Source organism: Pangasianodon hypophthalmus, chromosome 12, assembly GCF_027358585.1.
Source record: "Pangasianodon hypophthalmus isolate fPanHyp1 chromosome 12, fPanHyp1.pri, whole genome shotgun sequence".
NCBI lineage: Eukaryota > Metazoa > Chordata > Actinopteri > Siluriformes > Pangasiidae > Pangasianodon > Pangasianodon hypophthalmus.
Genome location: NC_069721.1, coordinates 19,566,912 through 19,591,992, shown reverse-complemented (window position 1 = coordinate 19,591,992; position 25,081 = coordinate 19,566,912). Strand labels below are relative to the sequence as shown.

Sequence of the window (25,081 nt, the reverse complement as noted above, 5' to 3'; positions counted from 1 at the left end):
GATGTAAACGCACAAGCCGCCGCCGTGAGCCTTACCGCACAGAGCTGTGTTTCTGTTGGCACGAAACAAGGCTAGCCCGTCTAGCTGAATGGCGGCATCCGGAACTCCATGGAGGGGAACGTTGACATTCACAACATGTCATTCAGTCTTTATACTACCTGTAGAAAAGATGCTGTCTAGCTACATCATTGGCCATCGTTGGCTAGCTTTATGCTTAGAATCCCTACTTCCCAGTTGCCTAGCAACAGCATATAAACATTTGAATGGTGAGAGGTTAGATGGTACACCAGAATATCCTGAATGAGAATGTTCACGACTTCCATTTGAGCACCATTAGATATGTCACGATTCCCTTTTAAAAGATTCTGCATACAATGTACTAAACATTGTAATTGATCTTTAATGGCTGAAGCAGCATCTTTTTCTCTGATTAAAAATGTCAGCTGAACAAACATTTATGATAAGAAAAAGCAACACAACAGTCTAAGGCTGTTAAATGGTTTAAAAAGTGCACTAGAATTTTACATAAAAGATTTAGTGTTTGTATAAAAGACAAAATGTAAAAAAAAAAAAAAAAAAAAATCTTCATGTTTAAGATGAGCCTTTTCTTTTTCTTCTTTTGGATTTTCTTTTTCTACTTAATTTGCTCACTGGTCACTGAACCTACCAATTCTCACACACCAGCCAGCTTTCCTCAGCTACCAGCAAGGGAGGGTGAGGGCTACCATGTGATTCCTCTGAAGCGTGTGAAACCAACCAACCGAATCCTGCTCGTGGTGTGTCACAGGGCAGCATAACACAGTCAGAGGAAAGCGCTATCTACCCTCTTCCACATACATGAGCTCACACATGCCCACGATTGGCTAATATTGCTCTGATTGCGCCATTCGAGACCCAGATTGCCATTTTCCAGTGAAGTTGTTCTTAACTTGCATGTTAGAGTGCTGTAGGCCACACACTTACGTTTAAGTGTGTCCAAAAATAAAGTGTGACATACCTTTCAGAGACATACATATTCAGAGCCCCTTTGTCATATCAAGCCCCTTTGTCATATCAAGCAACATAAAAGCTCACTACCAAAAGTTCTTTTTGCCAAAAAGTTTAGGAATTTCTTGTTTGTCAGTGTGTGATTCAGTGGTCAAATTGAGAAGAAAGTCTTAATTTCAGCTATAGAAATCAATGTGCAGAAAGACTTATAATTAGATCTTGTGCCGGCTTTTGTAAGTATTGTTGCCGCAGGCTGTACAATCACATCCAGGAGAAATAATAGCTTACAGTGAAGGCTCATGGGCCATTAAGTAATACACATGACCATGCAAAAAGGGAGAAAATAAGTAGATAAGCATAAATCATAATGAGCTGGAATAACTCGTACTGTGGAGTGTACCTGTGTGATCGCTGAACTGATATTGAACTCTCGTTTCTCCCTGTAGTGTGGCCAATGAATATTAGATTACACTCTTTCTGATGATTGCTTCAGGGCACAGAAAGTGTAGTGGCCAAGTAATAAGTGTATGTGTGTATTGTAGGTGGGAGTGTGTAAATAACCTTTATTTGTGTGTGAGGCTATTGCATTTCTTGTTTCTAGGATTGTATTCAACATTATTGGTTTGAGTATATCTGCTCAATTTCGCTACATTTTCATATTATCATTCTGTAGTGAGCTGGAATTTGCCTGTTGTATTGAAAATGCTGTGTTTCTTTTTGAAATACTGTATATGCAGTAATATATCCTTACTGTATGTACACACGTGGTAGTAATACTGAGTGGTAGTGTGATCATTAAATAAAGGCACCGTGTCTCTATACAGCCTATAAGGTTGTATTGCTACAGAGAGATTGAACATTTGCATTAGCGCCACTTTCATATTATTTTGCCTGCAATGAGTTTATTTTATTTTATTTTATTTATTTTTTTTGATATTTAGAAAAAATTGCATTTCTTAGGCCGTGTGAAACCCATGTAAAAATTCACAACTTCTCTTTGCACCTGAATATTTTAAATTTCAGCTCTTCGAACATACAGTTTCCAGTTTTGAGTCTAACCCCACTTGGTTTAGTATTCACTATATACGCTCACTACTCAGAGATAGGAATGGTTGAAAATTTCACGGTATGATAACGTAGTCTAAAAGTATCATAGCGTACTGATATTGATCGACCATTTAAATACTGTACACGCAAACCAGTGGAAATGAAAATTAAAGGAAATATTTATTAAGAAATCTTTGCATATCCATGTATGTATAACAAAAACCAAAAGGAAGCAAAAAGGTCAAACGTCCTAATTGTTGTTCTTTCTTTGGAAGATGTGTTTCACTATCCACTCCTAGCATGCAAGAAGAGGCGGAAGATTTAGCAGTGTAACATGTTCACAACACAAGAGAGTAAAGGGTTAAAGTTTAGGCCCACTGCTTTGTGGGTATTGTAGTTAAAACATTTGTTTTGTACACCGTAGAGAGTCTGTCCTCTTATGGTCCTCTTTTTCCTTTCCTCTGTTTGCCCATTTATTTATTTTTTGTTTGTTGGAAGCAAATGGCTGTTAATAAATACCAAACACTTCAGCATCATCCCCTTCTGACTCATCCTAGTCTTTTTTTTTTTTTCTCTTTCTCTTTTCTTTTGAGAGTCAGACTGAATTTTTTTGGTAGGATGTGTTTAAAGAAGCTGAAAGTACGAAAGGCATGTTTGTACACCCACTCGCAAATAGGCTACCGTAATTCATTATGTACACGCCAAAGTATTCCAGAGAGGTTGACCAGGCTTTTCAGAAGTGCAGATGTTGTGACTGCTGTGATTGGCTTAAAAAAAAAATGGATGACTTGCCATGACTAACCGTGAAAGCTCATCATACAACTATTTTGTTATACCCTATGGTTACATACCCTATGGTGTTATAGATAGCAAGATCGTGCATGATACGATCGTTAGAATGGCATTTGAGATTCAGCCAAAGATGACGAGCGACTCCAGTAAAACTGAAGTAGTATTTAAGCAGTGAAACTCATGTTCATTCCTGACGCTTACAGATGCATACCTAATGTTGACCCCTAAATCTAATTTGCACAACAATCACCAATAGCAAGGAGTTAACCAGTCCACTGCTGAAGCTCTGAGAAATGTCAGGGCAGCGTTGAGAATGTCACTGATAAGAGCGCGTGACTAAGATTAATGACGGCTATGCAGCCCCGACAAGCACTGACATCACTGAGGAGGGCTGTGTGTGTGTTTGTGTGTGCATGTGTATGGCTATACAACATGCTGTATCATACAAGTGTGTGTGTAGAAGCCTGAGCAGTGCAGCATTATGACATTAGCTGTCTGTGCATGTGTAACAGAAGGACACACGAGGCTTGTGTGTGAGTGAATAAAGGAGATGAGTGTGTGATGTATCGTCACCATCAGCTCAGCACTGTTAGTTTATAGAGACTGTATGGTATAAGCTGTAGATTTAAACATTTAAAAACGCACAAGGCATATATATATTTATTGAGTGAAACTGTCATTGGATCAGGATCGTAACAGGATTTAAAATCGAATTAATATTATCCCAGGCTTTATTTTATTTTTTTTTGTAATAGCTTTCTCTGTGCCTGTGCATCGAATGCCAACAGATGATGATTCAGAGGCACGGCCGCATCACTAGCGTCTATGCACCACCTCTCATTGCTCACAATAGCAGGATTGTGCTCAGAGATTGCACACCACGCCAATGTTGTCTAGCTCAAGAGTTTCTAGAACGTTTCTGTTAGCAGCCTATGCAGCTTTGCAGATATTTCACAGATATTTCACAGATATTTCAGGACTTGTGCTAAGGAAAGGACGTGAAGGTTAAAATCAGGTTTATCCTTTCTCGTAAGTGCCTCTAAGGGCTGCTCAACATCTGAAAATTGGAACGGTGTTACAGAATAGCCGGAGGTTCCCACACCCTGTTTCCAGTGGGTGAAGTCACGTGTCTTTTATTCTGGATTACATCCTGATAACATTTATGTCTAATGTGTAATATGCCCAATTGCCCAATTTTGTTGCTTTATGTTTATACTTAAAGGTCACTGAAAATGAATAATTAAAAAAAAAAAATCCTCCAAGGTGAAGAAATTTTTAAAACTCCATTTCATGGGACCAGAAAAATTATTATTATTATTATCATTATTATCATTATTATTATTATAATTTTAAATCCTGATGTCACAACATCAACCTGCACATACCCATTGCCGTTTTGAATGTGATATGTATGTGCTAGAGCTCGGTTTATCTTGGCTGCTGACGAGATTGTAAATTTGTTGACGTATTTCTTATTCTATAACTATGCACTACATGGACAAATAGTGCAATTGTGTAAAAGGGAAATTCATAGTGGACCTATTGACTGTCCACTGATGTTATTTGATAACATGTTTGCAGTTTAATTTCACTCTTGCGCGGTAGTGCCAGAATATGATATGCGCTATACTGCTTCTTAATCCTTCGCTCTGGCGCTGCGAACAGAGATTTCGGATAAGACCCAGAATGAACCTTAAGTAGTTTTCTTCAGTTTCCACCTGATCATCAGTCCCTACTTATAAATCCTTGTATTTGTCATTTTGCAGAACTTTTGGCCAGCTGCAACTCTGAGCATGATAAAGTGGTTACTGAAGATGAATGAATGAATTTCTGGCCATGTTGCTGTTTTTCCACATTTCTCCTTCTCTCCTTCCTTAAACTTATTCTTCAGGCGTTTGATATAACAGTGTGGAGCTTACTGTCGTCACCAAATTGACTGGTGTTCTTGTGAGCATTTTCAAATCGTTTTTGTGAGGATGGAGATATTTACAAAAATGTTGTTTGTGTGGAGGAGAATAAAAAAAAAAACAGCTAGTAAACAGCTTGCAGTGATAGTTTGAATGAAATGGGGATGTTGCTGTTTTTGGTGTGAATCTCATCCAGTTTTGCTCTCTGGAAGATAATACAGAATTATACTGTTTTGTTTTGTCAGGTTTTGGCAAAATGCTTTAAAATCCAGTTAGCTAAGCTAAAGATTAGAATGCAGCAAACATTCGAAAAGTCTGCAACAGTCTGCAACAGTCCTTAAAAAGGACTGTAACTTTGACTGTATCGCTTCGACTCAAAAGACAAAAGTGCCTGCAGTTAATCAACCAACCCACCAACCAACGAACCAAATCTGTAGTTTGATGGCTTAAAGAATATGTATTGTGTGGCTAATTTGAGAAAATGAAACCGCGTGCTTGGTTGTTATCATTTCTAACTGGTTACTTGGTTTTAAAAGGAACAATACTCCCACCTCTTTATTTAAAGTAATAATTTTGGTACCAATACGGTGTCTCGATCTTTTCCTCAGACTCCTCAAAACTGAAGCTCCTAGCAGCTCCCACTCGTTTATACTTTATGCATTTTCGTCTGTTTGTGCTTTGGAGAGTAGCTTTTCAAAGCCACCTGTCCCTCTCTTTTGGAAGTGTTTTTACATTTTCTGAAGGCTTCAGAACGGTAGGAAGTGTGAACCAGTCTTTACCCACAGAACTCCCAGATACTGCTCTTTTTTTAGCTGATTAGCAGCTGATTGATTATAACAGAATAGAAAGAGGTTTGTTTAAAAAAAAGAAAAAAAGGGCACAGGGTCTCACGATGTTAAGCAGTTCTCATTGATGCTGTCACTAATTTATGTTCTGTGAGTCGCAAGAAATTGAATTAGTGTCTCCTGTCTGTCAGCGTGCAGTCAGCACTATTTTTTAGGTCGTCTGTCAGTGTCTTGCTGGCTTGAGATGAGCAAAGTTGACGGATTAGTGAAGCAAGAGGTGATGGAGAAGGGACTGGGGTTGCCTGTGCCAAGCCTTTACTTACTTTCTTTAAGCTACAACCTAATGTGTCATTTGTTCATCTGCTACTTTCATTCTTGCATACACCTTTCAAGCTCTTATTAAGCGTTCTACCTCGCAATCCTAAAATAACTGGAATAGCAGCCTACTACTTCCATGCTGTTGGCGTTCAGTGGGTTTGTGCTGACTGGTGCAGTGAAAGTGATCGGTGGTGTTGGTTTGATTTTTTTTTTTTTTTTCACGTTTTGTAATGCTGGACTGTTTAGTTTTTAGTGTCTGTGGTTAAGAGTGAAGTGATAATGCATTACACCTAATTCATTCAAATCACAACCAAACTAGAAAAATTATATACTTTAATTAGAAGTGCATTGATACTGAGACTGGTATTGGTATCCACGTGGTGTCTAATAAGCCTAGTCTACTCTACAGTTAACAGTGAAATCAAACAAAGCAAACAGCAATCTGCGTTCTTGGAAAATATCAAGAGGAGCTACTACACCATCTTCCTACAATTCAAGTAACCTGATTAAAAAAAAATTGTAAACATAAAACTCAGCATGATGAGATCATCGCTAGCAGCACACAGCAGCAAATGCTAGCTAGGTGAGAAAATATCTACAGGCAAAGCTAGGTGAGTGAAAATAACAGCTTTTCCCCAGTTTGTTGCTCTTGACGATCAGCCACTATCGGTCACTGACAAGCTTTTCCGAAACCCGCGCTGCTCTACTGCAGCTGCAAAAATGGTACTGTCGAAAATGGTACTGACTTTTAATGAATTCGTTAGTTTATGCTGATTTAAGTTGTATAAAAATAGCTTGTTCCTATTTGATTTTTTTTAAACAAATTACTGCTTTAATGTGCCACGACATAGCAGCACACAAGCACAAATGATAATTTTTTTTGGCTCAAACTGTTTAGAGTGGCTATACTTAATTTTTTTTTAGTTTGGATTCTAACTTCAGGGAAGTATCTTATCTGTCTAAGTGCATAAAACATGAGAGGACATTTTTCAGTTCTGTATATTTTCTGCGAAATGAAACTCTTGTATATCGTCTCTGTTCTGTCGTGCATGCTTGCTGCTTTTGTTTATGATGACAGAGTGTGAACAGATTTGGTCTGTCAGATTTAAAGATTGAGGGTGTCATTTGGCAGAGGTGTGTGTGTGTGTGTGATTGTAATTCTGATGCTGTTTTATCCTTGATTTTTGATTTTCTTTTTTGTCTTACTGTTGGTCTATGAGACAGCTTTTTCTCTCATGAATATTGTTTGTATTGTTCATTGTTTAAAAATTTACATAAGCTTTTAGGAAGTATAATTTGTGTGTGTGTGTGTGTGTGTGTGTGTGTGAAACTGGCCTGTTAAAGAGGATTGAGCAGTATGGATGATTGAAAAGAGACTTAAATACTAGCAGTGTAAGGAATTAATATTTTAGCCTATCACTCTCGGCTTGAGCGGCTCTTCATATTGTTTTTTGGGTGTGTGAAGAACCGCACAAGGTTAATTAGTTTCATCGTAATCTGACTGATGAATCCTGAGAGATAGCAGAGTCCAGATGATTTTTCCCACTAAGCTTGAGCCGTCCCACAATTCTCTAATGAATTTACTAAATCTGATTTAAAGCTATAATTTATTCAGTGTTTAACAAGGACAAATATTTAGGAATTCTTACTTGACTTTTTTTTTTAAATAAATGATTCATTTTTGTACAACTTGATTCATTTTTCTGTAACTAAAGATATAACTTTATAACTGAGAAATACGTCACAGAAGTATAGACTGTTATGATTCATTATCGTATGCTGTATTTCTTCAGATTTGGGTGAAAATTGGCTTTGCTGGCTCATTTGCACGAACTCCTGGCAGTGAGAAGACACCATTAGCTGACGTGTTGTGTCTCTGCAGGCCCAGTCCTGTTACTGGTGTGGGCGTTAAATGCCCTGAGCTTGGGAAAACTGTCCAGTCTCCATTCATTATAACCATGACCCTTTGTGTTTGAAGGATGGTGTGTTGCTTTCCTCTGACACCCCCCCATCTCCTCCGCACCATTATATCTCAGCTCGTTTCCCTCATTATCTCTTCTCCTCTCTCTCACATACACACATACACACATACACACACATACACACACATACACACACACAAACACACACACACACACACACACACACACACTCATCCTTCCAGAATCTATAGCATGTGGTCGGCGCTACCTTTGATTGTTCTGCTTGTGAAACACGGATAAAGTTGTTATCTAAGGGGATTTTCTCAGCCTCTCCTGGGCAGGAATCGATCGCCTTTCAGACTGTTTTTCTTTTACTTTGTTAATCTTTAGTGGTATTTACAACCGAATGCCTACAGCTTCAGAGCTTTTAATTGTGCCATATGTATATTACTGACATTGTGAATGTATTAGGGATTCATATACTCAAGCGTTTCCTCGCTGTAAGATGTTAAATAATGATAATGAATTTGGTTCATATTCATTTGCTGCCGTAAGATAAAATGAAATGAAACCCAGTAACAGTGCAGTTTGCAATAATTTGCCTTTTACAGCTTATTGTTTAGGCACTCTGATTTATGCCGTCTCTCTTTCCTGGGTAAAAGCATTAGCTTTGTTCGTTATTAACATAATGCTCCTTTCTGTATATAACAGCAAATTATGCCTTAAAGATCTATTCGAAGAATAATACCCAAATAAAGAGAATCTTTGTATCAGTCAGTGAGGATTGGGGTAATTCTTCAGACAGTATGAAGCCATTAGGAGCAATTTGTTCCAGCACTAAACTATTCATTTGAGATGAAACATGAAGATTGGTGTATAACTACTCAGAGCTGACAACATCTAGCAGCATATAAAATTCACAGGACAGAAAAGCCACCGGGGAAAGGACGCAGGACGTGGAAGACGCATTTGTGGTTACTTTTGACTTGTGCTGACTTTGAAAATGAATTTTGACCTGTGAATTCACTAAACTTGGTCTTGTAAGTTAATCGAAAGCAAAGCGTATTACTGCATTTCTTTGTCAATAAACAGTGAAAGTGTAGTGTTATGCTAGGGGTTTTGTTCTGAAATGAAGGGGTTTCTTTCTACCTGCTAAGACTTTCTAAGATTACTGCCTACTGCGCCTTTATCGACTCCACTATTAATATACGTTGTTGTGTGTGTGTGTGTGTGTGTGTGTGTGTGTCTGTCTGTCTGTCTGTCTGTCTGTCTGTCTGTCTGTCTGTCTGTGTGCACTGTTACATGGTTGCCATTAGGTCTCTATCAGGTCAACTTAATTGATGTTTTATTCATTTATTTAAAAAAAAACATTTCTTTATTTCTTAACTAAACTTTTATTTTAATTGAATAATTTTAGTTCTTTTGAAATGTTATTAGTCTGATACCTTGAGGTAGCTGAATGAGAAATAATTTTAATATCATCTTTCCCTTAATGCAACACACTACATTTATATAGAGCTATAGATTATTTTCAGAACTTGCTCCTGTTTTAAACAAATAGACTAGAGTGACATTTAGGCATGTAAAGTCTTCTATTTAACCGCAAGAGGAATGCTTTTTAACAGCTGATAGTGAATTGCCGTGTACGTGTACAGAGCTTTTAATTGCTGTCTTCAGGTTCTTCAGGCTGCATCCAGAGGAGGCCACAGCCGAGATGATACTTTAGGAATTTGGTCAGTCATTAGAAAGGGTAGTATGCTGAAATATCTGTTAACCAAAACCTAGTCTCAGCCTCAGATGCTCCACCCATGGCTCATGGAATGACTGATATCTTTTGTAAACGTAGCTGCTCAGAAGCGTATGATTTGGCTGCTCATACTGGTTTCCTGATGTGACGCAAGTAACCCTTTTGAGCAAAGGTTGAAGCAGTGAGTTGAAAAAACATGTTTTGCGTCTTCAGACCTGTCTACCCTGAAGTGGAAAAATGCGTAGTCCTGCCGATTGGGGTAAAAATACAAATCACGTGTCTAAGCTAGAGAATGGTGTGTGTGTGTGTGTGTATTCCCATGCACACTTTCTTCTTATTCTTGGGAAAGATGTTATGTACAGTTAATCAAAAGGTGTGTGTGTGTGTACAGTACAGCACATGCATCCACTACACCTTTTCTGTATACAGGTCACGTTAAGGCTGATATGTAGTGCTGGAGCAGGGCTTTCCTTTGTGTGGAAGCAGTCTAAGCACGCTTCTATTGGAGTTCCCGTCTCTGACAGAGAGCTGTAATATCACAGCCTGCCTGTTTGAGTGTAAAAGGACACACTTATTAGAACACAGCCAGAGATCTGGCAGCCACCTCTCTGCCTCGCTCAGAACAACACTTTGATTCTGTTGTACCCTGACTTTCTCTTCACCTCGCATCCCTCCACTCCATCCTCATCTCTCTGTCCCCCCACCTTGCTGCTCCTTCGCTTTGTGTACTGTTAAATGCCAGGTTAATTGCAGCAGTGCTATCAGAGCAGATAAACATGATGGATTACTGAATGTAATTGATTTAATGTGGGAACAGGGACCTGCGGTGCTCTGTGAAGTTGGTGAGCTCTTTTGTTTCTGTCAGCAGCCATTAAAAACTCTCAGACCTGTGTCTCAGCATTGCAGCCTCCAATTAGCTCACATTAGAGGAAAGACTGAAAAGGAATTACAGCTGGTTCCTGTCCATAGGCTGTCACACAGGTCGGGTTAGATGTAAGCTGCAGGGTGTCTGCGATAGACGTCAGTTAAAGTGTGTGATAGGTTTAAAATACAAAACGGGGATTTTTGAGCAGTTATGTGTCAGAATTTCCAGACAAGGACACACTTTTTCACATTCTATGTTGTCTTGTCTGTAAAAGTAGTTCAGTGCTGTCACAAAGTGTCAGGGTTATATCTCCCTTAGCGAGTTTTTTTTTTCCATGTAAAAAAAAAAATAGGTGTAAACATTTAAGAGTCTGATTGCGCAAACCAGTTCAGGAAGTCTGATGTTATGTGATGACTTAACAGCATTTTCTGGCAGCCTCCCGCTGCGTGCTGTCAGTGGCCGTTTTTATGATATTTAGACGGATTTGGTTATGGCCATTCAAAAGTCTTCCCCTTTGTAAAACCCTTGCCTGATTGGCGCACTCATTCATATAAAGTTGAGCTTAAGCGTCAAGGCTCCATTCATGTTAATAGTTGTATGCACAATTCCGAATACTTTTTGCTCAGCTCGGATCTTTCTATCTTGGCAGTTCACATTCGTAACCACGAGTTACCTGTATCTGTCTTTAATATGAGTCTCAGTAGGTTCCGTAAGGTTTTACTTGACGTGATTCCTCAAATATCACGTTTTCCCATCCTTTGCCTGTCCCATCCTTTCCTTTACAAGTTGCTGCTCTTGCCTTTGTTTCTTTGCTGTGCCTTTGTTGCCATAATTGCCTTCTTTGAGGAGGTTAAACCATCTTCTAGATAGAACACCTGGAAACAAGGAATTGATGGACAGAACAGGGAAACTGTTCAAAGCCCTCTTTGGCCTCAACTCTGCTGATGCAGCATCCTTACACTGAAATGAATAAGCGTGTATTTTATTTTCTGCAATGCTAGAACACTAGAAGGTCTTATAAAGCTGTGTTTTCAGCAGTGGTGAAAATTGCAGTTGGTAGAAGATTACTTTTTGCAATTATCGAGGTGCATGCACACCTTAACCCCTACTAATACCTCATATTAGGATTTCAGCACAAATTGATTAAAAAAATGAGATAAAGCTAGCAACTCACCAAGGTAGCAAAAAACACATTTCTGTCTTAAAGACTCTTGTTTGTGAAGACTCTCAGTAATTTAGAGTTTACCTGGTAATTGTATAATCAATTCAGATTTTCTAAAGTAATAAATTGTTTGTTTGTACAAATCCAGCCCATGACTGTGTGTGTGGAATGCGGAAGTTACATACCCATGTAGATGAGGCTAAAACATTTGTCAGATTTATGGTTTCAATGCATAGGGAATGATCTGTACCAAATATGTACTATAATAAATACAAGGTTCTTCCTGTTATTAATACTTCTTGTATATTTTAATATAGATATACACACCATTAGATACTATAGCAACCTGATAACTCTGGTTCCTAATTTATATAGCTATATACATGATGTTTCTGTGTGATTATGGTTCTTTATTTTTTTAGCTATAAATGTGCAGGTGAGTGTGGCTGCTAGGGCTCCGTGTATTTAATTTAGTATTGCATTATTTCATATATATATATATATATATAAAATCTGACTCCGTTTCAGCTCTGCAACATTCAGGCTGTCTAGGATTTAGGATTGAGTTTATTACTCCTTGACATTATTTCCTATTATATCTGTGATTGAGAGGTGATGTTCCGTCTTTATAAAGCTGTAAGTGGATTCTGATAGAGTGTTTCTCTCCAAGCCAGCAGGGGTCATTCAGTGTGTGAGCTTGGCTTAATGGAGATTTTCAGTGGCCTTTTTGGAGTGTTATGACCACTGACTGAGCCTCCTGCTGTGTGTGTGTGTGTGTGTGTGTGTGTGTGTGTGTGTGTGTGTGTGTAAGAATGAGAGACAGACAGGCTAAGAGACAGCCCTGCCACAGGGAATCCTGCTCTAGGTCACTGCTGCAGGCTTCTCAATGCACTCTGTTCATTCAGAGCCACCGTGGAGGGTGAAATGGTGCTTTACAATGAGGAGACTGGGAAGCACAGTACCACTTGGGAGAGCTGCAAGGCTTCAGGGAGCTCTTCATACTGCTAAACTACCACACACACACACTCACACACTCTTCCTAAGACTCATTCTCTGTGCCCTCTTTTATTCCTCTCTGATTTTCTCAGTTGGTGCTGAACGTTTTATCTCTTCCTCTGATTTCTCTTTGTTCTGTGAGCTCGCTCTCACTCTCTCCCTCTGCACCTCTTTTCCTCCTCAATAACCTGTTGCACATATATGCACATGGATTAGAGCTGGATATTAGCTTCTTTGCCTGCCTCACTTTTAATTCTAATCACATCACTATTGAGTTGAGCTAATATGAGGCAGCTGCGAGTGTGTGGGCGCGTGTGTAAGTAAGCTGAGCACTTAGGCTAATTATGCAGGATCTTTTTCCATCCATAGTGCAGGTAAACAGTGCCTGTTTGTCTTTCTGAGGTATATTCCATCATTTGGCCACTTTCAGAGGTTTATGAACTGCAGCGTGAGCTTAATATTATATACTGATATTGTGACCAGCATGTTATAAGGTCATGTTTGTATAATAAAAAGTTTTGACATCAAAACTCTATTGCCATATCTACATTTTCAGCTCAATGACTTTTAGGTTACTTTAGATTTACGTTACAATTGTTTCTAAGACAAATAGAAAGTCGATTTCTGAACTGAGGCCAAACAGATAGAATCGTCTTATTCCATAGCCTCAAATATCTGTCTGTTTCATATAATGCAATTCATTAATCTTAATAAATGGTAATAAACAGCATAACTGAGAAAAGAAAGTGAGCATTTTAAAGCCCACTAAGACCACATTTTGATCACATTGACTTTTCAGTAATCTGATTGATTGATTGATTCATTCATTCATTAAGCATAATGCATAAAATCATGATCAGATAGAGGTCAAGAGCTTGACACAACAGTCTGGAGAGTTTACACAGAAAAGATCCAGTGAGCTGTGGAAACAACCCTGTTGATGAGAGCGGTCAGAGGAGCATGGGTATATGGGTTCGAGCTGATAGGAAAGCTACACTAACTCAAATTACCATTCTTTACAGCCGTGGTGAGCAGAAAAGCGTCTCAGAATGGACAAAACATCAAAAGCTTGAGATGGAACAGCAGAAGACCGCATTGAGTTCCACTCCTGTCCATCAAGAACAGGAATCTGAGGCTACAGTGGGCACAGGCTCACAGACACGGGACAGCTGATGACTGGAAAAATGTCGCCTGATCTTTTTCCAGTCTTCAACTGCCCAGTTTCGGTGAGCCTCAGCCCACTGTAACGTCAGAGAGATCACTATACTGAGGCTTGTCTGCTGTGCTGTCAGCATGTAAATATAACATGGATATGGATTGGCTTCTACCATCTATGTTGTATATTCATCTGGGACTTTAGCTGGTAAGCAAATAAGTCTGATGATAATACTGAAGTCATGATTTGGATGTGAATGTTGCCTATTTCGGTCAGGAGCTTCCATGATGACACTATGATTCTGCCTTGTTTATTTTTGTTAAAATGGCTACCTTTTATTTTACTGCTCATCATCATAGATGAATGAATGAAACCGGATTGCTTTGCACACTATTATAAATCTGGTTGGCTTGGAGTGTTTAACATTTTTTCCCAAACGATTTCCAAGGAACTGTGAGGGACATTCCTTCTGCTCTTTCCCGTATCAGTCACCCTTTTGTGCTTTTCAGTGTATTCTTTCTGTCAGCGCCACACTGAAGTCATTTTCCTCTTCTATTGTTCATGTTTCCTTGCTTGCTCGTCCTCTCTCCCTCTGTCTGTCTCTGTGTCTTTCACTCTCTCTGCATGCGTCTGGATAAATAGTAGGATGCAGGACAGCAGCAGAACAAAAGCAAATGAAAGCTCCTGGCTGGGACGGAGACTCGCATGGTGGAGGTGGTGTACTGTGCTGATTAGATTTCAGTGCTGCCCGCTGTACACTGGACTCAGGCAGGTGATGGATTCAGCCCATTCACTGGCATGTTACAGGCTCCTGCATGCTGAAACATACACTACTGATGGGGCTGTCAGAATGCATTTCACTGCTCAAATACTAGTCCAGTGTTCATAAGATGGACATATTCAAAGGCAAAAATTATGTATCAGTCTTCCAATTATATAAATATCAATAGGAGCACAGTGTGTGTCCTAAGTGAGATTAATTTGAAGGAGTTTCCAACAGGCTCATATTGGAATAATTCGGTCTGCATCTAAATAGACGACAGTTCAGGGTCTACAATGCCATTATGTTATAAGATATGATATGATGTATGATATATGATTTATATTATTACCCCCAAAAGATTTTTTTCTCCCTCAAGAAAGAAACTTTGTGATATGAGCCATTAGTTCATCTCCATCTGTTAAAATTTGATTTTTTTTTTTTTTTTTTTTTTTTTTTGGTGAAATCAGATACTAAGTAATTGAAATCTGAACGTATTTTGAAATTTGAATGTAAATGAAAATAATGGCCAAACTCACAGGTTCATTAACATCAAACTATCAACAGGGAAGCAGAAACTTTTCCAGGTCTGTCCACTTCTTCTCACCTCGTCAGTGTTCGCCTTCGCCTCTGACCCTGAACCTTGTTCATGTCAAGGCCTAATTGGAAACTCATGCTCTTTTCTCTGAATGGATATAATAATTTATATGTGCTGAAATATTTTTGTGCAGTCATCGATATACTTGGATGCCCAACTCAAGTATAAGCTATGGTTGGGAAACGCTGCTGTGTGGGTGGGTGAGGGTATGGTTTTATATCTTGGAAGGGACAAATGTTTGACAGTTTTGATCTTGTGGTGACATTTGGCTGATCCCCATGAGGAAACCTGCTTTTAATTTTTTTTTTGCTTACAAAAAAGCTTAATGCTTGTATTCATTAAAAAAAAAAAAAAAGCAAACAACCAAAATGTTTCCTTTTGGTTTTTGAGGTTAAGGTTAGGTTTGGGTGTAGCGGTTATCTGTATTATGTCAGTGGAACATTCTCACAAGGTTGGTAAGACGAATGTGTGTGTATAATAGTAGTAGTAGGTTGTTTTACTACTACTTTGACCATTTTTGTAGCTCTTGCCATTGAAGAAATTACACTTTTGTTGACATTTGACTATTTAGGCAGTTTGCAAATAAAACTTCTTTACAATAAGTGCCACTGTTCTATAAGAGTGAGAGTTTGAGTGTTATTGATGATAGGTTGTTGAGGATTTTCCAGCGCTTGACTGGAATTTATTGTTTGTAACTTCACAGCGCTGGTGTAGAATTTATTGTTTGAAACTAAGTCTTTAGTGCTTGCTGACTGAGCTTGTTTGTGTCTTCTGTTCTCTGCCATTTTATAGAGATTTGACTGAGAGTGAGTAAATAAAACCAGTAAAGTGTGTGTGTGTGTGTGTGTGTGTGTGTGTGTGTGTAAGAGGTTGTTCTATATGTGTGCTGCTGTAATGGTGTTATCACTCATCTGATGTAATACTCTGTTCTGTGGTTGTATCGTGCTTGTGAGTGTGTGTGTGTGTGTGGGTGGGTGGCTTGTAGGTCTGACACTGATGATTAGATAGAGGGATAAAATAAACTGAGTAAATAAAGTGGACCTACATTGTACACACTTGTAAGTACCACCTTATGAAGTACGCCTACTGTGTGTCTGCTTTTTTGGCTGTTTTATCAGTTACTCCCACCATACCAGTCTTTTTATATAAAGCTATGTGATATTAGTGTATCAGGCATAGCAGCATTGCTGAAGTTTTAAACAGCTCAATGCCACTGTCGGATTAAGTCCACCAACAGTGAAGTGGTCACTTGACACTGACACTGATGAAGGGTGTAGTAACTTTACACTTACGAAGTGGACCGACAAAATAGGAGTGGTCCAGATTAGTGGCGGTCCCGTGATGGTCATTTACTTTTACAGCATTTAGCACCTCTCCCTATCCAGAGCGACTTACAGAAGTGCTTGGTAGTTTCCATGAAAAACATATCCTCAACTATTTGCTAGTACAAATAGGTCAAGATCAAGAATACTCTCAAGCTAAAACCCTTTAGAGAGTAGTTAGTACAGCAACAAAAGAGTACCAGCATTTATTCTTATCATTAGTGCTCTTTCAGGTGTTTAGTGAAGAGGTGGGGCTGCAGTCTTCATGTGAAGATAGACTGACTCACTGTTTGGACAGCCAGGCGAAGTTCAGTCCACCACCTGGATGCCAGGGTGAGGTAAGACTTCCTTGTACCAGGGTACGAGGTGGAGCCATGCTTGTTGTTTCCAATGGGAATGTGGTGGAGAGCGGGGTTTAATAAGTGCCTTCAGGTAGCTGAGGCTTTGTAGGTGAGCATCTGTAGTTTAGATCTGATACGGGCAGCTACAGGATGTCAGTTGAGGAAACCCAGCAATGGGCTATTGTGGGAGAACATGGGAAGGCTGAAAAGTCTTGCAGCTGCATCGTGGCTTTGCGTTGAAGGCCATGAAGGGCTGAGGGGGGTTTAGTAATGTACAGCTAGAAAGTAACCTATAAGTTAGGGAAACCTTAATACTGCAGTGCCCTGGTGTGTGTGTGTATGTGTATGTATGTATGTATGTGTGTGTGTGTATGTATGTGTGTGTATGTGTGTGTGTTTGAGAGAGAGTGAGAAAGACACTGGTATGAATATATTGGGAATGCCAGACTTGGTGAGGGTTTTTTGTTTCTTTTTTTTCATGCACATCAGTATCAGTGCAAGGTTGCAGTCTTCCACCATAAATATTCAGCTGCCCTGTGCTCAGAAACTGACCACTAATTAAGGGCCTAAGGGTAGCTGTCATAAATACTGCCTAGCGGTTGGAGTGTAGTCTCTAACCAATTGTCAACATACCTGTCTCAAGGATCTTTGTTTTGCTCTTTGCTACTTTCTTTCCAGATATCCTTGACATTCAAGGGCCTCTTCTAAGGACTCATGGTCTCTGTATGACACCTCATGGCCACTGTAAAGCTGCTCAGTGTCCCTGCCTGAGCTGTAGACCCTGAGAATGTGAGGAAACTGAGAAAGCAGGAAAGGGATTGATGAACAGAGACAGAAAGAGAGAGGAAATAAAAAGAAAAAGATAAAGATTGCCTTTCTTTTATAAGCTTGCTCCATAAGTTATGACTTAAACTGCTTTCACATATGGTGAGAACACAGCAATGACGCTGGGGTGCAGAACAAAACAACTGGTCTGAGACCGTCTGAGAGAAGTGAGCTCATTGCTAGTGTGGTTTGATTGCAATGAGAAAGCGATTTGCGTATGAATCAATTATACTTATCTCTCTTCATCTGAGATGTGAATTTTATTGTAGAGGTAAAGTGCCGTCTGAAGACTTTTTCTTCTGATAAGACACTTTTTTTTTTTTTTTCTCTCCCCTATGTGTGATGCACATATTGTAACCCTAACTTACTCTTCTAGCACTGACTTCTGCCTTGTATCTGATTGTACAGCCTAACCAGCAAGGTTAGATTATTAATAATTTTAATAAAAAAATAAGATTTATTTCTCCATATTTACTGTGGTTATGGTGCAGAGGTTTATGGTTTTGTCTTTAGAGCTAGAAAATCAAGATGCTCAAGATTTTACTGTATACTATGAAATGGCTGCTGTACTCCTGAGGGGAAAAAATCTGTTGCGTTTTTTTTTTTTTTTTTTTTTAAGCAGCAAATGATGTGTAAAATAAGTAGAAAAATCTGAGCACTTTAGCTTATTTAAGCGACATGACTACCAAAATTGTTTATCACCTTGTATAACTAATCACTGTGTAGGCCTATATGTTGTTTGAATACTAAAGCCTGGCCTGAAATCACTCTTTTGCTCACTGTACTATATAAACTGTAATGCTGTTATATAATATATATTTTTTGTATTTGTATATGAGCTACAAGTCTGCAGGTCTGTGTGACAAAAGCCAGCCAGTAGTCAATAATATATAAAATTTGTCCAAAACCAGGCCAAATTCAAACCCGAGTAGATCCCTTTTTTTCCCCCCTCTAAACTCATTTTAAATTCCAACACCAATTACTTTATTAATTATTTAAAGTAATATTATGCATTTTAACGAAGCAGTTAAAAATTGGTAAATTGTTCTGTACTCAAGGTTTTAAAAAGTTTTCTTCTTATTATATAGTGTATATTAGCATAAATAAAGTATAGGTAGGTGAATGAGTAAAGCAAATCACAGACATTTAGGGTGGTGTTTGGACATTTTGTGAGGTCAAGCTGCTGTAGGATTTGGGCAGAAATAAATAACTTGAATGAGAATATATTTTATATAGAGTTAAATAATCTAATGAATGCATCGGATTTGAAAAACTTCATTGCATAGCAGAAATAAAAAAAGGTTGAGGTCACACCGAGTTGTCGACCCTGCGTGCTGCTGTTCTTCCATCCACTATGCTCCTGTTGTCCTGCCTAGTTATGGTACACTGTCCTGAGCGTCCTGAGTATTTATTATACATTTTGTACTTGTCTCACACTGTTGTGTATTTTCACTTTATGCAGCCCTGTGTATCTTGCTACTTCATAACATGTACCATGGTCTGCATGAAACAACATTTTGTTCCGATGTCTACAAGTTGTATAGAGGAATTACAGTAAACCCACCTTGACTTGCTTGCGTCTGTACATTCTGCCTGCCTTCTTGATGATGTGCTAGTGTTGTGGTCCGTGTACCTGATGTGTACCTAATTTTATTCTTCTCCTTCTGTCTTTTAGCGATTTATAACTATGATGCTCGCAGTGAGGAGGAGCTTTCACTGCAAATTGGAGACACAGTACACATACTGGAGACGTATGAAGGTGAGTTTTACACACACACACACACACACTTTCTTTTCTCCATATGCCTGTGATGGATTCTCTCAGGTTTGACACCAGTGGCATTCTGGGAAAATGGAACCATATTTCTTTGTCAACGAGAGTAATGCCTTCACTCCATCGTAGGATGTGAGATTGGAGTCGGTCATATTCCATGAGCAGCCACCATATTTTCCAAAGCTAGACATTTTTAGTAATTACCCCTCAAATGCATTCATTCATTTTTTTTGTCAAATACAGTCTCCCTCCATCCAGGCATTATTCAGTTGTTGTGTATAAGCATTCTTGGCCCCGAGCACATACAATTTGTAAAAAATCATTAGCATTGAATGTTTTGTTCAGAGCCTCAGAGATCATGTCACGCAGTGATTTATTAAACACATCCCCCGGATACGGGGAAATACGAGCGCTCACTTGTGCGAAGGAATGAGAGTTTGCGCTCCGGTAATGAGATGCATATTGTCAGCGTAATGCAATCACAGCTGTTTACAATATCAGTAATGTATTACATCTTGTCTTGCAGGCTGGTACAGGGGACACCGACTGAGGAGGCGCTCAAAAAAGGTGAGCTGATTTATGAGGAGGTCGGGGCCTGAGAAGATGAGTTAGTAGTTTAGTCAAGAAGCTTGAGTCAAGTCAAGTCAAGTGTCTTTGGATATCAGGAGTCATTTTAGATCTCATGTTTAATTTTGATTTTTGGTTTTGTTAGTTTGCACTGAAATGGTGTAGACATAATGCAGAGATATATTTTATCCTTGCAGGGCATATTTCCTGCCTGTTACGTACATTTGAAAGAGGCTACAGTTGAAGGCAGTGGGTAAGTCATTTTACTTTTTTCATTTTAAAGCTACCTCCATTTTTTCATTCATTTTTTTTTTTATTATAATATGAGGCTTTAATTAGTGGCCCCGCAGTGCACTAATTTTTTTGCTTATAGTTTAAAAATGGAATGATTTGGCTGGTGTTCAATAATTTAGAATACAGAACATTGTGTTGTGTATCAGAACAGAGGTATGTATATTTTTGAAGTTTTGTCATTGTTGCTCAGGCCAGCCTTCTCTTATGGCATAGGCTATTTTTTGACAGCTGTATTTTTAATCCTATATCCCTAGGGTTAAGCGTGGGTGTTATTGATTTTACTCTGCTTACAATTTACCACTGAAAAAAATCACTATACAGTGATTTGAAATGAAGCAATCAAGACTGATTGTGATTTGAAGTGTAGACTTTCAGCTTTAATGCAAGGGGTTTAACAAGAATATTGCACTAACCGTATACAGCAAATACAGGAAATACAGCCACTTCTTACAGAGTCCTTCCACTTTCACAGGCTCAAAAGTAATTGGACAATTATAAGCAGTTTCATGGCCAGGGTGGCATGTTTCCTCATTATTTCATGACAGATTAAGGAGATAAAAGGTCTGGAGTTGATTCCAAGCGTTGAATTTGCATTTGGTAGCTGTTCTTGGGAACTCTCAATATACAGTAAAAAGAGGTCCATCATTAGGCTGAGAAAACAAAACAGACCTATTAGACAGATAGCATAGATGGCCAAGTCAACAATTTGGTATTGTTTAAAAAGAAGGAATGCATTGGTAAGCTCAGAAACACTAAAAGGCCTGGAAGACCTTGGAAGACAACTAATGTGGATGATTGCAGAATTCTATCCTTGCTGAAGAAAACCCCCTTCACAACATCTAGCCAAGTCAAGCACACACTCGAGGAGGGAGGCATATAATTGTCAAAGTCTACAATCAAGAGACACCTTCATGATTGTATATATAGAGGGTTTACCTCTAGATGGAACCCACTGGTAACACTCGAGAACAGAAAGGCCAGATTACACTTTGCTAGAAAACATCAAAAAAATAAAAAAAGAGTTCTGGAACAAGATTTTTTGGGCAGTTGAAACCAAGATTAACTTGTACCAGAATGATGAAAAGAGAAGAATATGGAGAAGGAAAAGAAAGGCTCATGATCCAAAGCATACCTCATCATCTGTCAATCATGTGGAGGCAGTGTTATGGCATGGGCATGTATGGCTGCCAGTGGAACTGGGTCACTCGTATTTATTGATGATGTGGCTGCTGATAGAAGTAGCAGGATGAATTCTGAAGTGTGTAGGGCTACACATTCTGCTCACATTCAGTCAAATGCTGCAAAACTGATGGGACAGCGCTTCACAGTACAGAGGGATAATGACCCAAAACATACTGCGAAAGCAACCCAAGAGCTTCTTAAGGCAAAAAAATGGAATGTTCTTAAATGGCAAAGTCAGTCACCTGACCTCAACCCAATTGAGCATGCTTTTCACTTACTGAAGACAAAACTGAAAGTGGAAAGACCCACAAACAACTTATTTACGCGACTGTAGATGATGGAATCGTCCAGAACTGATCACCTAAAATAACAAATGAGCACAAGCATTTTCACCATTTCAGGTTTAAGGAACGAACATGTGATGTTAGGAATAGGCTACTGCAGGCTTGCACATGTATATGAAGGGTAATCAGAATCTGCACACCACACCCAAAAAATAAAAAATCTTCAGATTGTTAGATGAAATAGGCTTTTGTTGTAATGCTCTTTCCTAAGCCTTTTTTATGTTGTTCTAGTTCTGATTATTGTATAGGAAAATTGAAAGTTACTATAAATATGCAGCATCTGTATGCCTACTTTGTAACACACATGCACATGAGCTGGAATTCAGCACTGACACAGGAGAGCTTTAAAAAAAAAAAACAAAAAAAAAACAGCATGTTTAATTACATTCTAATTATCGTGACCATTAACGTTATTGAGACAAGAACATGCAAGTCTGAGGAGATGGGACGGGGCTTTCCAGGCAATGTCACTTAATGTTGGAGAGATGAAAACACCGGCATAAATCATTCCAGATTAACATGTCAATTGGCTCATCTCCTGTTATGTTAGCGAGAAAAACGCCTGCACTCTTGGCAGATTTTTGAGTGATTTCGAGTGAACTTGTACTAGCATAAGCTGATGTTAAATTGCAGAGCTCCTACACAAAATGTGTAAACATTGGCTGAATACACAATATAATCGATAAACATCACTACATACTGTGGCAGTGTAATATCGTGTATGTTGTTGTATTGATCAAGCCTACCTAGGATTGTGGTAAAAAGTTAATATATGGGAAAATTTCTGTGCTTAAATATGTACTATACGAGAAGATCCACATTCCTGATGCGCTTAACGTCTGTCATTGAGCTCTCATTAGTTTAAATGATACTCACTGTCTGAGATTAGAAGTGTGATACTTAGAGTTTTATAGTTTTGCCCTGGAAGAAGTGCACATTAAACTGCTTGCACATCATCCCCCTGTTATATGAATGAGGGAGAGGTAGGGTTTTGGTGTTTTTTTTTAATTTTTTTTTTTTAAAAAGAAAAAGCATTTGGAGTGGCGCAGCTACTTGGTGAGTGAGTAATGGGCGTGCTGATTGGGAGCAGGTTTCAGAACAACCGTCCTCGAACATGACTGAAATGATCTGAATGTGCTGTGCAGAGAAGGTCAGGATTAATAATGGAGAGAGCACTTTTCTTTATTAAGACAAGATTGAGGATATGAGCTGAGTATACTCTATGGAGAGAGAGGCTTCTCTCACAGCCTGAACATGTGCAAATTTAAAGCACATGCTTATTGAAAAGTTTTTTTTTTTTTTTGTGGATTTCGTGCTTACATATGTAAAAAGTATGTTTTAACAAATCTGTTAATGAAGTCTGATGAAGTATCTTTCTCTTGTTCTGTCTTATTTCTCCTCATTCCTCCATAATACTCTCCATTATGTTAGACCAAAGGAGACAGTCATTCCCACAGAGCTGCCTCTGGTGCATGAGGTCACCACCACTCTGCGGGAATGGGCTTCCATCTGGAGGGATTTGTATGTGGTGAGTAAAAGTCTTTAGGTCCTCAGTAAGATCTTCTGTGCTGGCAAAATGCAGCGTGAGTCTCTGAAGTAGTGGCTGATGCTCACAAAACTTCAGTGCAGACAGTGAAGCTGTGTGTCGTCGTTCCCAGCGTTTAACGCATAATTACATACTTTTCGCATTTCACTGTAGTTACTGAATAATTAATAGTGCTTAAAATAGCACTCAATCTAGTACGCCCTGTTATTTTGCATTTTATTTTTTTTATATTGTGTGTCGAAAATTACTTGTGCACACAAATGAATGAAGCCACCAAATATTAAATGATGGTTGTGAAATCATGATGTATGAGTAGAATATAAGCTATTTTATCATGCTTTTAATGCGCCGTGTGTGCAGTTTCACTATTAAATTCTCACTAAGCACGCAGAACTCAGCTCCGAATAAAAAGCCATTTAAGATTCGGCTTAAATGTGTGTTGAATATGATTTTTGCTTGGATCTCTGTGAAACTGAGCTAAATATGAGCGACCGATGAAAATTACTATGGAAAAATTAACAAAAATGAACCTTCTACATTGATGCTTATGATGTAAATATGATATGGCCTTCTTGTAATTTTCTCTGCTTGTGTTTAGTGCTACTCGTAATGTTTCTTCAGTCAGTAGCAGCAAAATTTTAGGCCCATTAATATACCAGATCATAGAAGTTATTGAAATCTGAATGTGATTACTAAAACATTCTGACAGCTCTAATACACAGTGGCCTACATCATGTTGGCCACAAGTGCATTCAAGTCAGTATCATAATTTTTTTGGAAAGTTCGTGTGTAGTTCACCATGCTGACTCTTATTAAAATTCACACTCCTGCTGTGTCAGAGTGAACATGGCAGCTTAATTAGCCCTCATTGCACTGTATCCACTGACTAAGCTGTGTGTGTGTGTGTGTGTGTGTGTGTGTTCCACAGGGTGACAAGCGTGAGATGTTTAATACCGTTCGTGACATGATCTATGATCTCATCGAGTGGCGATCACAGATTCTGTCAGGAACTCTTCCACAGGACGAGCTCTCCGAACTCAAGCAGAAAGTCACCTCCAAGATCGACTATGGCAACAAGTGTGTGCTCTCAGCTTCCACTTCCTGCTTTATCCATGTAGATTTAGTGTGCTTAGTGATCATGCTTCAACACAATAAGAGAGAATTTTGAAAAACTTTCCCATTTTATAACCTGTGTGACAGGGTTTGGCATTGTAATTATCTTATCATGCATACGGAGACGGCGTTGAGCTAGCTTCCACAAACAATGGCATAATTGCAGAGCAAACAGACAGCATGCATACATGTCAGATGCCGAATTCTGCAAATTTCATGCAATCAAGGCTGTGATTGGTCCTTACAAAAAAGGCATGCCTGAGCTGATTCATTCTAGTTTTCCCTAGCATGCTAAAGTCTTCATCCATAACCCTCAATTATTCAATAGGCTCATGTACCACCTGTCATATTTTTTCTTTCTTTCCTTTTTGTAAATATGGAACAAATTAGGCAGTTTAGTCATTTTAATAGCACCACCTACAGTACTGGAGCACTCAGGCACACAATAATGCAAGCTTGTAAGTTTGCGTAGGTAGTTTCGTCTCCACAGAAGCATCACAGACGTTGTCTCAGCATTAATATTTTGAAGCCTTTAGGGAATTTCACCTAGAGCATTTTTACACTTATGGGAGCATTATGGGAGCAAAACAGAACTATTCAAAGCACGTTCACGTTACGTCCTGCTTATATGGCGTTTCTGTAATTAGTAACCCTGAAATTAAATGTAGAGTGAACAGAAGCAAACAGTCCCCTTTACCATGCAGATGTTTTGGTTTATAAAACTGATTTTT

The 25,081-nt window shown here is 38.8% G+C and overlaps 1 protein-coding gene across 2 annotated transcripts in view; it reads left to right on the top strand.

Annotated features, from left to right (window-relative positions):
- dock1 (dedicator of cytokinesis 1) overlaps positions 1–25,081 on the top strand; it is a 258,880-nt gene that overhangs the window by 19,632 nt on the left and 214,167 nt on the right. For both annotated transcript variants that reach the window (XM_026915791.3, XM_026915792.3), the window contains exons 2-6: positions 19,206–19,289; positions 19,831–19,871; positions 20,069–20,124; positions 23,123–23,219; positions 24,166–24,314. In XM_026915791.3, coding sequence (XP_026771592.2) covers positions 19,206–19,289; positions 19,831–19,871; positions 20,069–20,124; positions 23,123–23,219; positions 24,166–24,314 — 427 coding nt within the window. The remainder of the gene's footprint in view (positions 1–19,205; positions 19,290–19,830; positions 19,872–20,068; positions 20,125–23,122; positions 23,220–24,165; positions 24,315–25,081) is intronic.